This window comes from Pantherophis guttatus, chromosome 5 (genome assembly GCF_059756535.1).
Source record: "Pantherophis guttatus breed Tessera chromosome 5, ASM5975653v1, whole genome shotgun sequence".
Lineage (NCBI taxonomy): Eukaryota > Metazoa > Chordata > Lepidosauria > Squamata > Colubridae > Pantherophis > Pantherophis guttatus.
Window position 1 is genome coordinate 13,242,839 of NC_142067.1, and position 12,395 is coordinate 13,255,233.

The window sequence follows — 12,395 nt, forward strand, 5'->3', positions numbered from 1 at the left end:
TAAAAAAATTGGAATTCCATCACTGGATGAAGCCAACCTCACTTTGCTTTAGGAAATTGCTTTGGTAGAAAAATTATATTTCTCCACATGCCTATTGCAATGCATTATTTTTTTTTGAATAGTGTTTGAAGTTACTTGATTTCATTTTTAATTAATTAAGCAATTAATTATTTTAATTTAATTTAATTTTTCTTTAGACTGACGTTGCCCTGGAGCCACAGGTATCCTGGTTTCCCAAAGAGGATGACCATCTAAAGAGGATTCATGATTGTCAGCAACGTCTATTGGTGCAAAACAGGTGGGGTTTTTTTGAGGGGGTGGGGTATTGGGGGTATGTGTCAAAATGTAAATTCTGGGCTTGCTTATTAACACTTTTTCTTTGACACTTAGAATGCTGTTCTGTTTTGATCAAATAATATGCATGTTGTTTCAGGATGCATCAAGAATCGGTGGACGAAGCCAGAAGAAAATTAGAAGAATATCAGAATAAACTGCAACAGAGATTTCAGTCGGTTTCCAGGGCGCTGTTAAATCCCGTAGACAGACTTGCACACCTGAATTCTCTCCCTGCTCCGTTGTCACAAGCACAGGAGTTGCATCAACCGGAGAGAATGAAAGCAACGGCTTACAAGCCACCTGAGACAGTTTCCGTTCAAGAACTAGCACCATCGTGGCCGACAAATGAGGAGCAGGGGCAAGCCCAGCCCACGGTTGATTCCGAAAAGCAAATGCAGGCAAATCAAAGATGTTTTCATTTGGCGCAAGGATCCTCTTCACCTCAAGAGAAAGATAAACCGGATGTATTGGGAACAAGTGTGGCACATTCACTGGAATTTCACAAGATGTCTGGATCGTTATCGCCAAGACCTGAGGCTACCTCGGCTATCACCCAACCTGTTGCTTGTATTCCAAATGCCCGATTCGTTTTACCTGCAGGTGATGCTCCGGGGCCTTCAGAAACCCTCTTGTCCAAAACTCTTATGCCTGACAAACCTCCAGCTGAAAAGCTTCTTTTGCCAACCTTCTTAAAGCACCAAGATATTCCCGGGGAGAGCAGGATAAACACAGTTTCTAACCAGAGCCGCCATCTTCCTTTGCATTCGACTTCTTCCTCGCCGCCTCCCATAATGGCTCAGATCAAGGGCCTCCAGGAGTCCTCCTCGGCATCGAAAAAGGGACGTGACGTTTTGTCCAGTTGTTCTGATATAGTAGAGCTAAGAGACCACCTGCTGGCTTCCTCCGAGAGCATTGAAGTTCAGCAGGAGCACCTGAAACATCTGCAGGAACAGCTGGATGAGCAACGGGAAACCCTTCTGTTTCGCCAGAAAATACAAGAGGACGTGCTGCTCCAGAGGCATGCCCAGCTGAAAGAAAAAATGGAGCAACAGCAAGAAGCGTTAAGAGACATTATTAAACGGGTATGCTTTTTAGCGCAAGACAAAGAAACATTCAGGTGTCTCATCAGAGTAATTCTAAAAGAAAAACTCCCCTTTCTAAGTTGTCTTTCCATTGTTAGTTGACACGTAAAACTCATTTGCTTCTAATGGGTCCTCCATACAGTAGTGGCCAAAATTGTGGAAACCTTTTGGGAAAAGTGTATTTTCTAAAACTAGCTAATAACACCACTTTTTTGGGGGAGTAGTACCATAAAATTATATATCAATGGAAAGATAATTTAATCAAGAATGTAATGTGATAACTTTTATGAAGGATTTGCTATTAGAATAACAGTTACAGTATAAAGAAGACAAGGGAAACACGTAGAAAAAAATGAGATGTACAAAAATGATCACCATAGAAAAAAACGAGATATACAAAAATTATCACCATGTCAGTTAATCCTTAGTTGGGTAACCTTTAGCATGAATTACGGCCTTAACAAAGTCTTCCCATGGAGTGAATCAAGTCTTTTAGTTCTGCAGCTGTTCTAATGTGAAACCAAGATTAAATGTTTATTTCTATTAAATGGGTTTTATTGCTGGGTCGCTTCTGACTAACAAATTTCTTTAGTCAGCTCCATAGATTTTCCATTGGGTTAAGGTCTGGGCTATTCCCAGGCCATTCCAGCAATGGAATAGGATTATCTTGAAACTCCAAAAAAACCCCTGGTGTTATTAGCCATCAAACCTCAAAAATACACTTTTCCCAAAAGGTTTCCACAACTTTGGCCACTACTGCTCAACTGAAAAGCTGACTGGCAGCATGAAAGCTTCCGGCCTAATGGTTTTCTGGAACGCTGACACTGACTTCAGTTAGCCATAGTGCTCTGCAATTTCTGGATATTTTGAAATAGGGAAATGCCATTTTCCTTGGTCTTCCAAGTTAACTTCCAGTCAAAGTTAACTTTTTTGGAAGCAATTATCAAACTCATCCATTGCATTTTTGAAACAACTGGTTACCTCTAGTGTATTTTCTCTCCGACTGTCAGAAAAGACAGATCGTAGTTTGAGTAACAAATCAGCAGAGGGAGTTCAATCTGATGCTTAGCTTGCAGCCCTAGAACCACTTCTTATGAAATTCTGTTAAATGCAACAACTATCTTTTAATTCCAGGGTTGGTTACTCTTTCAGTCCCTGGGTGTTACATTACATGTGGGGCGCTAAATTTTCAAACAAAATCCAAAACAGCCAATATTTCTAAAGATTTTATGTAGGATCACAGGTTTTAACAATATTCGCTGCCCATGAAATGTGAGGCGTTTTTAAAATTCATTGTATATTTTAAAATGTTCTGAAGGTCTTGGAGATAGCTTCATATACTAGTGCAGGGGTGTCAAACTTGATTTCATTGAGGGCCACATCAGGGTTGTGTTTGACCTGGGGGATGGGAGTGGCCAGGATGGTCATGGCCTGCTCAATGTCATTCATTGACACTCCATTTTTGGCCATGACGGCCTCCTGCAACCCTCTGCCAGTGAATATGGAGCCTGGGAGGACCGCATGCAGCCCTCCCGAGCTCCGTTTTCACCGGCAGAGGGTTGCAGGAGGCCGTCACGGCCGAAAATGGAGCCCAGGAGGCCTGCACGTGGCCCTCCTGAGCTCCCTTTTCACTGGGAGAGGGTTGCAGGAAGCCGTAACGGCTGAAAATGGAGCCAGGGAGGCCTGCACGCGGCCCTCCTGAGCTCCCTTTTCACTGGTAGAGGCACCGTGGGCTGGTCCTTCACTGTTTTCAGGGCGGGCCCGCGGGTCAGATCTAAGGACCCTGTGGGCCGGATCCGGCCTGCGAGCCTTGAGTTTCACACCCCTATATTAGTGTTATGGTCATCCAATTGCTCATACTCTTTAAGTTTAAAGCTTTGAACATTTTTTTTTAAAAAAAAACCCAACAACTAGAGGTTCCTCTAATAAAACCCACCATCATCTTGGTCTCGAGAATGTTGGATGACTTTTTAACCCAACCTGGTTTTGCAACACGGCATAGAATGAAGGAAAGTCGCCTTGTGTGATTGGACATTACTCTCAGTACATTGGGTGTTTACATCAGAAAAGACGTCATTTTCTTCTTGACAGGTTTCGCAGTTAAGACCATGCAGCGATGTGACAGAGGCAAAACCCGACAGCCTCAGTTTGCTGAGCGTCCTCCTTAACGAAGCAGAAGATGGCAACCCAAAGCACTTCGATGATATGAACAGCCAGGCAGAAAGTGATTCTTTGTTTCAAGAAGTGAATTCAGTGGAAAAAATGGGTAAGAGCTTGTTGAATGTTGTGATGCTTTCTTTGTTTTACTGGTGGTTCTTAAATATTTTGGCTGAGATTCTTCTGATGGAAATGGACAAGTGTAAATTTGTGTTTCTAGCCCAGTAACCCTGACCTGTCCAATTCCTTTTGAAACTGAAGAGCCTTCATAAAAGACAATTTCATTGGAGATACATTATAATGGTTTGAGTTCAGGTCAGACCATTGTCACTTTTGTCTTCACAGTCAGTACAGCATATGGTGGAATGAATGAATGAATGAATGAATGAATGAATGGTTGAATGAATGAATGAATGAATGGTTGAATGAATGGTTGAATGAATGAATGAATGAATGTGTCAGCACTTCAACCTGCATTTACTCTAGTGCTGACATAAGAAGGAGAAGAGGGGGCAGCTGGCAAGAGGACGCTTGACTTCTCACCTACTTACTTTCCCTGAAGTTAATATCCCCTAGGAGATGAGATGGGAGGGGGGACATTCCTGGGAGCTTAAGTAGTAGATATGGGGAGAGTGATTTGGAAGAGGGCCAATGAGACGCAGAGAACTGGGGAACGGAAAGGGAAGGTTTGGGGTCAGAAAGTCAGAGTTGGCTACGCCACGATCGGGGACAGGTTGTTGTGCTTAATAAAATGAAAGATTTCTTCAAAGACTGTTTGGAAATGCAATTTATTTTATTTGAGACGACATCGAAACCTGACAGAATGAATGAATGAATGGTGGAAGGAATGGTTGAATGAATGAATGAATGAATGAATGATAGAAGGAATGGTTGAATGAATGAATGAATGAATGATGGAAGGAATGGTTGAATGAATGAATGAATAAATGATGGAAGGAATGGTGGAATGAATGAATGCTTTATTTGGTCAAATAATAAGATACAAACAGCATCTTACTGGAAATGTATTCCTCACTCCCAAAGTTGATGAACTACAGTCCAATAAAAGTAAAAAGCCCAACTGAATCTTTACAGAAAGAAATAGATCTGCTAAGAACTATTTCTATAGCTGGTGATAAATTTATCTCTGGCACAGAAACTCTCATGCAAAGCAATAGCATCACCATTATTATCATCATACCAATAAGTGGGGGGAAGAAAGAAGATAATAAGGATAAATAATAATATTACAGCCATACCACATGGGTAAATACACATAGATAGCACACATCAATATCAATATCGTTATCCTTATATTCCAGGGAGAACAGCCTTCATCACAAAAATATATATATTTAACTAGGAAAGTCTCAGTCACATCAATTCTGGATCTGAACATTCTGTATTTTTACCTTGTAGGGCCATTTCAGAGCATGTGGTCTAGAGAAGAGAAACAGAGACTTTCAAAACCACCTTTGGTCAAAGTAAAACCAGGACTCGATTTGGAGCAGCATGAACTCAGTGCTATACAAGAACTTGACACACCAAGGAGCGACAGATTTTCCACTGCAGGTGAGTTTTAACAGCGTACCGCTAATCAAAATCGCGTCTCTTTCTGCATTGAAGCACTTACTTCATTTCATTTAACTGCAAAAGCATATTGTTGAAACAGTGATGGGCACCCTGGAAGAGATCACCAATATCTCTTTCAATTCAATTCTACCCTTCCTATTTCTTTCCTGTCCATCAGCTTGCCTTATGTTAAACACAGCTCATTTTGGAATACCTTGGTAGTGTTTTTATCAGATTGACATTGTGACTCGTTCTGTACAGTTACTGTGCCTTAGTGGTAGCTTGAAGATTGTTTATATAAAAGATTTGTGTATGTACATGGGAAAATGCTCCTTTAGATTAGGAAAAAATACAGTTTTGCTTTGCTATGATGCACGTTTTAGGATACCCTGATTTGTCTCATGCTTCTTCGTTTTCTCATTAGTTATATTGATTGTCAAGAACAAGGAAAAAACATAAGATACAATATATTATTGATGGTTGATAACTGATGCATCATTCATAAGCATAGATATACTATTGGCAACTTGTGAAAAGCAACATTTTATTTTTTATTTTATTTTTTATTTATTAGTTTGATTTATATGCTGCCCTTCTCCGGAGACTCAGGGCAGCTTACAATGCAATAAGCAATAGCCTTCATACTTTTGTATATACCTGCTCAGTAGGGATTTTTTTGGCCCCTCCTAAGCTGTGTTCTATTTTATACAAAGTCAACTTATTGCCCCCACAAACCGGGTCCTCATTTTACCTACCTTGAAAGGATGGAAGGCTGAGTCAACCTTGAGCCTGGTGAGAATTGAACTCGCAGTAATTGCAGGCAGCTGGCAGCTAAATGCTACTTTTAACAGTAGTTTAGTCTGCTGTGCCACCAGGCTCCTAGTTAAAACTTAACTAGTTTTTAAAACAAAGAAAAAGCAGAAAGTCCAGTTGCTTCTCAGAAAAGCACCTTTGGGACAACCATGACCTGGATGGCTGAGAATCTCCATAGACATTTAGTGAGGTCTTAATGTATCTCAAGGGGAAGAACGTTCCATTAGGGTAGGGACCCCGAAAAAGATATACGTCCTAAATCACTCTAGGTGGCAATTTTAAAGGAGAGGATCTGGAGCATGTCCACTCTGTCCAATCCAGTGGGACAGTTGAGCAGCAAACACAGCTGTTTTCTAATCCACCTTTCCTTGTTGCTACAGAAATTTCAGGATACAAAGAGCATCTTACTGGAGATACGTTCCTCACTCCCCAAATTGATAAACTACGGCCTGGTAAAAGCCCAATTGAGTCTTTACAGGAAGAAATAGATCTGCTGAGAACTATTTCTATGGCTGATGATAAAGAATTAGATTCTGGCCAAAGCCCAGAGAGTGTACAAGGATCATGCCACGATGAATCGATGTGGAAGGCTAATGGTTTGTATGACTCAGGTGAGAAGAGTTCCCTTTTGAGAGAACGATTCCTTTTCAGCAGGAGCGGTGGTGGGATTAAATTTTTTATCAAGTCAGTAACGGTAATCAAAATGAACTCTCTGAAACATCCATGCGCGTATTTCCATGTTTAAGAAATATTCTGTAATCACTGCCAGAGAAAATTAACAAGCATTGGCATCGCTTTTAGTAAGCGATTAAGCTCCAACAACTGGTTATACCGTATTCCTTAACGTTTCCTTTCTTTATAGACTTGGTACAGACAAGAGTAAAATCTCAATAAAGGGGAATAAGAAGATTTCACCAAAGACAGCAATTTTCCCTGTAAATAAATACTAGCACAGGGTAGTCCTTGACTTACAACCACAATTGAGGCCAAAATTTTTGTTGCTAAGCGAAACAATTAAGTGAATTTTGCCAGATTTTAGAACCTTTCTTGCCACCGTTGTTAAGTTGTTTAGTTAGCAACACAGGTGTTAAATGAATCTGGCTTCCTCATTGATTTTGCTTCTCAGAAGGTCGCAAAAACTGGAGGCGGTGCAGGCCTGGATGGGTAGAAACAGACTTAGACTCAACCCCTCCAAGACTGAGCGGCTGTGGATGCCGGCATCTCGGGTTTCAGAGACTCCATCACTTTTGATGGGTGGGGAAAAACTTGCCCCCATTGATAGGGCTCGCAACTTGGGTGTCCTCCTGGATGCTCGGCTGTCCCTAGAAGACCACCTGACGGCCGTGACCAGGGGGGCCTTCGCACAGGTTCGCCTGATGCGCCAGTTGCGCCCTTTCCTGGACCGAGATAACCTTCTCACTGTCACTCATGCCCTGGTTACTTCCCACTTGGATTACTGCAATTCCCTCTACCTGGGCCTGCCCCTGAGATGCACCCGGAGACTCCAGCTGATCCAAAATGCAGCCGCACGGGAGCCCCTCGTTACTCCCATATAACACCTCTCCTGCGTGAGCTGCACTGGTTACCAGTGGTTCTCTGGGTCCGCTTCAAGGTGCTGGTTCTCACCTATAAGGCCCTACATGACTTAGGTCTGGGATTTTTGCAGGACCTTCTCCTGCCTGCCTCTCACCGTCCTGTTCGCTCACATAGGGCTGCTCTCCTCAGGGTTCCGACAGCGAGCCAATGTCGTCTGGTGGCGCCCAGGGGTAGGGCATTCTCCGTGGGTGCTCCCACCCTCTGGAATGAGTTGCCTACTGAGCTCCGGACGGCTCCTGATCTCCGCTCCTTCCGTCGGGACCTGAAGACTTGGCTGTTCAAGCAAATAGGCTGACTCTGATTCTGGGTTTTATTATTTATTATTTATTAGTTAATTTGGTTTAAAATGGGATTTTGTTGTATATGTTTTTAACTTGTGTTCGCCGCCCTGAGTCCTTCTGGAGAAGGGCGGCATATAAATACATGAAATAAATAAACAAATAAACAAATAAACAAATAAACAAACAAATAAATAAGGATTGTGTCTAATATGAACCAGTTTCCTAGTGTCCAAGTTTTTATCACATGATCATGCTGCAACAGTATGTGAAAAATGGTCATAAGTCACAATTATCAGCTGTGTTTTTAACTTTGGGTCACTAAATGAAGGGATGTAAGTCAAGGACTACCTGTACCAATAGTTCTCCACTTAGAACAGTTCACTTAGTGACCGTTCAGAGTTACAACAGCACAGAAAGGAGTAATCAAAATTCAGATGCTTGGCAACTGGTTCACGCTTATGACGGTTGCAGAGTCCGAGGGTCATGTGATCCCCTTTTGCGACCTTTTGACAATCAAAGTCAATGGGGAAGCCAGATTCACTTAACAACTAGGTTGCCAACTTATCAACTGCAGTGATTCACTTTACCACTGCTTTAGTTCCCCTTTTTTTAGGTAAACATTTTTTTTTATCTACCTTAGTGTAAATCAAAATTGTTGAAAGGCCCTGTTTCTGAAGAATATCCTGCATTTATTTCTAAACCCTATTTAGATAATTTTCTATGCAAACATAGGAACAGAACACTCAGAGCTCTATAGAGCAATGTTTCTCAATCTTGGCAACTTCAGGATGTGTGGACTTCAACTCCCAGAATTCCCCAGCCAGAGTGGGATTGAAGTTGAAGACAAGTTGAAATCCACATATTTTAAAGTTGTCAAGGCTTGAGAAACATTGCTTAGATATACTGTATGTTACTGTTGCAATTATTGTTGACTATCACTTATAGAATTACCATATCCTTCAGAGTATAAAATGCTCCAGATTATAAGATTAGTTTTAATTAGCACATTAGTTTTTGGGGAGGAAAACAAGGAAAAAAAATCTGTCCTCTGCCTACTAGCATCCATTGGTATTCATCTGGCTAGCGGCCTTGCAGCAAACAGCCTGGCCAGCTTCAGCACCTTATTGCAGCCTGATTTAGCACAAACAGCTGATTGGCGGTTGGATCGCCTTCCTGGCTGTGGGGATCACCAGAGCTCATCGCCTCCTCCGCTTGTCTCGTTTTTGGCCTCCACGCATCGCGTTTTTGGCCTTCACACGCTCCATTTTAGACCCATTTCAAGCTGCAGGAATCGCCTCTGCACATCGCGTTTTTGGCCTCTGCACGCCTTGTTTTTGGCCTCCATATGTCGCATTTTTGGCCGGTTCCAGGCAGTGGGGATCAGCAGCAGTGGTGATCCCCGCAGCCTGGAACAGGTCTAAATGTGGGCGTGCGGAGGCTGAAAACGCAATGAACGGAGGCCGAAAATGGCTGAAGGGTGGGGGCCGGCAGGTGGGCGGGGCTTCAGCAACATTCGGTGTATAAGACGCCTCGCAATTGTCACCCACTTTTAGGGGGGATAAAAAGTGCATCTTATATGCCGAAAAGTATGATATGTCTGTGTGACCACATAGAGTTAAACTTGAGCGCATCATGATTTGCCACTTGCCAGCTGCTTCACGTTGCTTCCTCTTCTTTATATCCAGTCCACTCCAAAGAATTTATTTCTACAGATCGAAATTTATCAAATTATTCTGCTGATAATGGAAGAAGAGTTACATCTCCTGATCCATCGTTGAGGCCAAACAGCCAAGTAAGTCATAAAAACTAGTGCTTAGTATGTTATATAATTGTACCATTTACTTTAAAACAATCTCGTTCTCTTTTAATCTTTGCATTTTAAATACTGTTCGTTAGTACTCTGAACCTGGAAGTCACATGAACTGTGACTGTTCATGTTTTACATTTCATGTTACTTAAGAAGCTCCATCTTGCACATTAATTTGCATATATTTTCCATTACAATTTTCCTTTTTTAAAAAAAGATTTTTTTTAGATGGCAAAAATAATACAGAAAAGACGGTATTATTTGATATTATGTGAATAACAGCATGGAAGTACAGTGTCATATTTAAAAAAATGTTAAGCTTTATTCCGATTCAATTAAGTCATTTGCAAACAAAGTACTACATTTCTTGAAAGCATTTTAAAAGACACACAGCTAAGACGTATTGCATTTTATAATAGTACAAAATACATATTTTTTTTAATCATTTAATAGCCCTAAAAGTGTCTTGAATTGCTTTACTATTCCTCTGAGAGCCTCTTATTCACTGTGGCTCTGTGATGAAAAATAGCCAAATATGAGCACTAAAATGATCAGCTGATCTGCAGTGCCTGATTTATATACTGTTCTGGGAAGCAATTCAAATCTGAACCTGTGTTTGTGTGTTTGATGATTTGTGAGTTTTGTGTGTGATGAATGAGTGTGTGAGTGTAGTCTGAGAAAGGAGGGGGTGTTGCTGGAAGTGGAGGGGAGGGGAATGGAGGAGAAGAGCAAGAATGAGATTGACTGTTCTGAGCAGTGATGAACCTGACATGTACTGACAATTGAATACATGGAGGTTTCTACACTTGAACTGAGCTCAGAATGAAATACGTTTTGATTTGAGGCACTTGTGATTGTAATAATCAGTACTCATACTCATGTATAATACTCTCACCCCTAGGTAATACTTTCAAATGCGTGGTCTCCGAGTTTGTTAACTCCAACAACTTGTACACAGCAGGTAGCCCCTGGCTATTTTTCTTCAGTGACTCCTTCTGCGGCCAACTTTATAAAAAATTACAACGCAGATAATAGTCTTGCTGGTAAAGGTAAGTGTTCTGTCCTCACTATATGTTATTATGTGTGCAGCTCGACATGCAGCTGAACCCACCTATCCTCCAATAAAACAGACCGTGTGCGTAGATCTGAATGCTTTATTGAAAGAACAGGATATGGTGAAACTGGGGAAAATAGGGATACATACAATGAGAACCAAACACAAGATAGGCAGTATTGTGTTACTGCTGGACATAACAATGAATAAATATAAGTAATTTAAATCTCACCAGCGATGCTCTGTGTGTGGGATGCAGGTTTGTCCTTGGATGACCATGTGCCACAGATTAAGATGGATTCTTCTTTGCGCTTCTGTCTTCTCAAATGCTAAAGGAAAATGGAGTCTGGCTTCCCAGCGTGCACTTGGTTTGAGAGTGCGGGCTGATGGGTAAAATGAGTTGGGTCAGCTTCAAACAATATACTTGGTATTTTGTCTCTCTGGCCACTAGATGGGGCTAGAGTGCAACAACAGTATATAAAGATCATATGTCAGGGCATATTTGTCTCTCCGGCCACTAGATGGGGCAAGAGAGCAACAACAGTATATAAAGGTTATATGCTGGGGCATGACAGCAAAAAGTTCAAATAAAATGACCTAGCCTCTTTTTTTATATATATATTTTGCATAAATAAATAAAAAAATAGAATGAGCGAGAACTCAAAGGTGCTTGTTCAAAAGGCAACTGGACTGTTTTTTCTCAACTGTCGGTACTTGTCTTTCCATTCCCACCGCCATCACAACCGATTAAGTTTCTTGGATGAGAAACCGAAACTCTTCTTGTTTTTCCTCAAGGAAAAAAAAAGTCCAGTTGCCTTTTGAAAAAGCACCTTTGAGATAATTATGACCAGGAGAACTGAAAATCTCCACAGGCAGTGAGCTAGGACCTATTTTTGTGAAGCTCTACCTCAGCGGTGTCAAACTCCATTTCATTGAGGGCCACATCAGGGTTGTGTATGACCTCGGGGGGGGGGGGCAAGTGGCGTGGCCAGCACGATGTCACTTGTGTTGGGGGTGACTGTGGTGGCCCAAGAGCTCTGCCAGCGAAAACTGGCACCCGAGCTCCATTTCTGGCTGTGACGGCTTCCTGCAACCTTCTGCCAGTGAAAACGGAGCTCGGGACGGCCACCTGCGGTCCTCATGAACTCCATTTTTGGTTGCAACAGGCTCCTGCAACCCTCTGTGAGCAACCCTCTGTGGCCCTCCTGAGCTTTGTTTTCACTGGCAGAGGCATCGCTGGCTGGTCCTTTGCTGTTTCCAGGGCGGCCCCGCAGGCCAGAGCTAAGCACCCCATGGGCCAGATCAGGCCCCCGAGCCTTGAGTTTGACACCCCTGCTCTACCTGATATGAAAATATGAGACATTAACCGCCCAGTTCTTGCAAATGGAAACGTTTGGGGTTTTTTTGACTGGAATAAGGTTGAGAATTATTTTCAATTGCTTTGCAGATTCCTATGCAGCCAAGGAACAGATCAGCCATTTCAGCTTTCCAGCAAAGGAGAGCTCAAGCGCTCCTTCATTTCTACAAAAATCTGATGACTCCTCAAAGCATCCCAGTTCTCGCCTCTCTTTTGAAGAAATGGAGTACGATGGAAGCAAAATCCAGCAAATAATAAACAAATACAGAAAGGATTTCAGCTGGTCATCACTGAGTAATGTATCTTCTGGCCATGGTAATGGAATTGGAAGATAATAAAT

The 12,395-nt window shown here is 42.0% G+C and overlaps 1 protein-coding gene and 1 non-coding gene across 14 annotated transcripts in view; both read left to right on the forward strand.

Moving 5' to 3' along the window:
* The window catches only part of CEP295 (centrosomal protein 295), a 54,700-nt gene that overhangs the window by 30,672 nt on the left and 11,633 nt on the right, over positions 1 to 12,395 (forward strand). For 7 of the 13 annotated variants that reach the window (XM_060686205.2, XM_087894599.1, XM_087894607.1 and 4 more), the window contains exons 13-20: positions 198 to 298; positions 434 to 1,418; positions 3,510 to 3,684; positions 4,995 to 5,147; positions 6,341 to 6,571; positions 9,523 to 9,629; positions 10,546 to 10,693; positions 12,146 to 12,370. In XM_060686205.2, the coding sequence (XP_060542188.2) occupies positions 198 to 298; positions 434 to 1,418; positions 3,510 to 3,684; positions 4,995 to 5,147; positions 6,341 to 6,571; positions 9,523 to 9,629; positions 10,546 to 10,693; positions 12,146 to 12,370 (2,125 nt within the window). The remainder of the gene's footprint in view (positions 1 to 197; positions 299 to 433; positions 1,419 to 3,509; positions 3,685 to 4,994; positions 5,148 to 6,340; positions 6,572 to 9,522; positions 9,630 to 10,545; positions 10,694 to 12,145; positions 12,371 to 12,395) is intronic. The other 6 variants (XM_087894600.1, XM_087894601.1, XM_087894605.1 and 3 more) reach the window with 2 other exon arrangements.
* Positions 10,155 to 10,236, forward strand: LOC117664476 (small nucleolar RNA U2-19). Its single transcript, XR_004591072.2, has one exon. It is a non-coding gene; the product is annotated as a small nucleolar RNA U2-19 (small nucleolar RNA).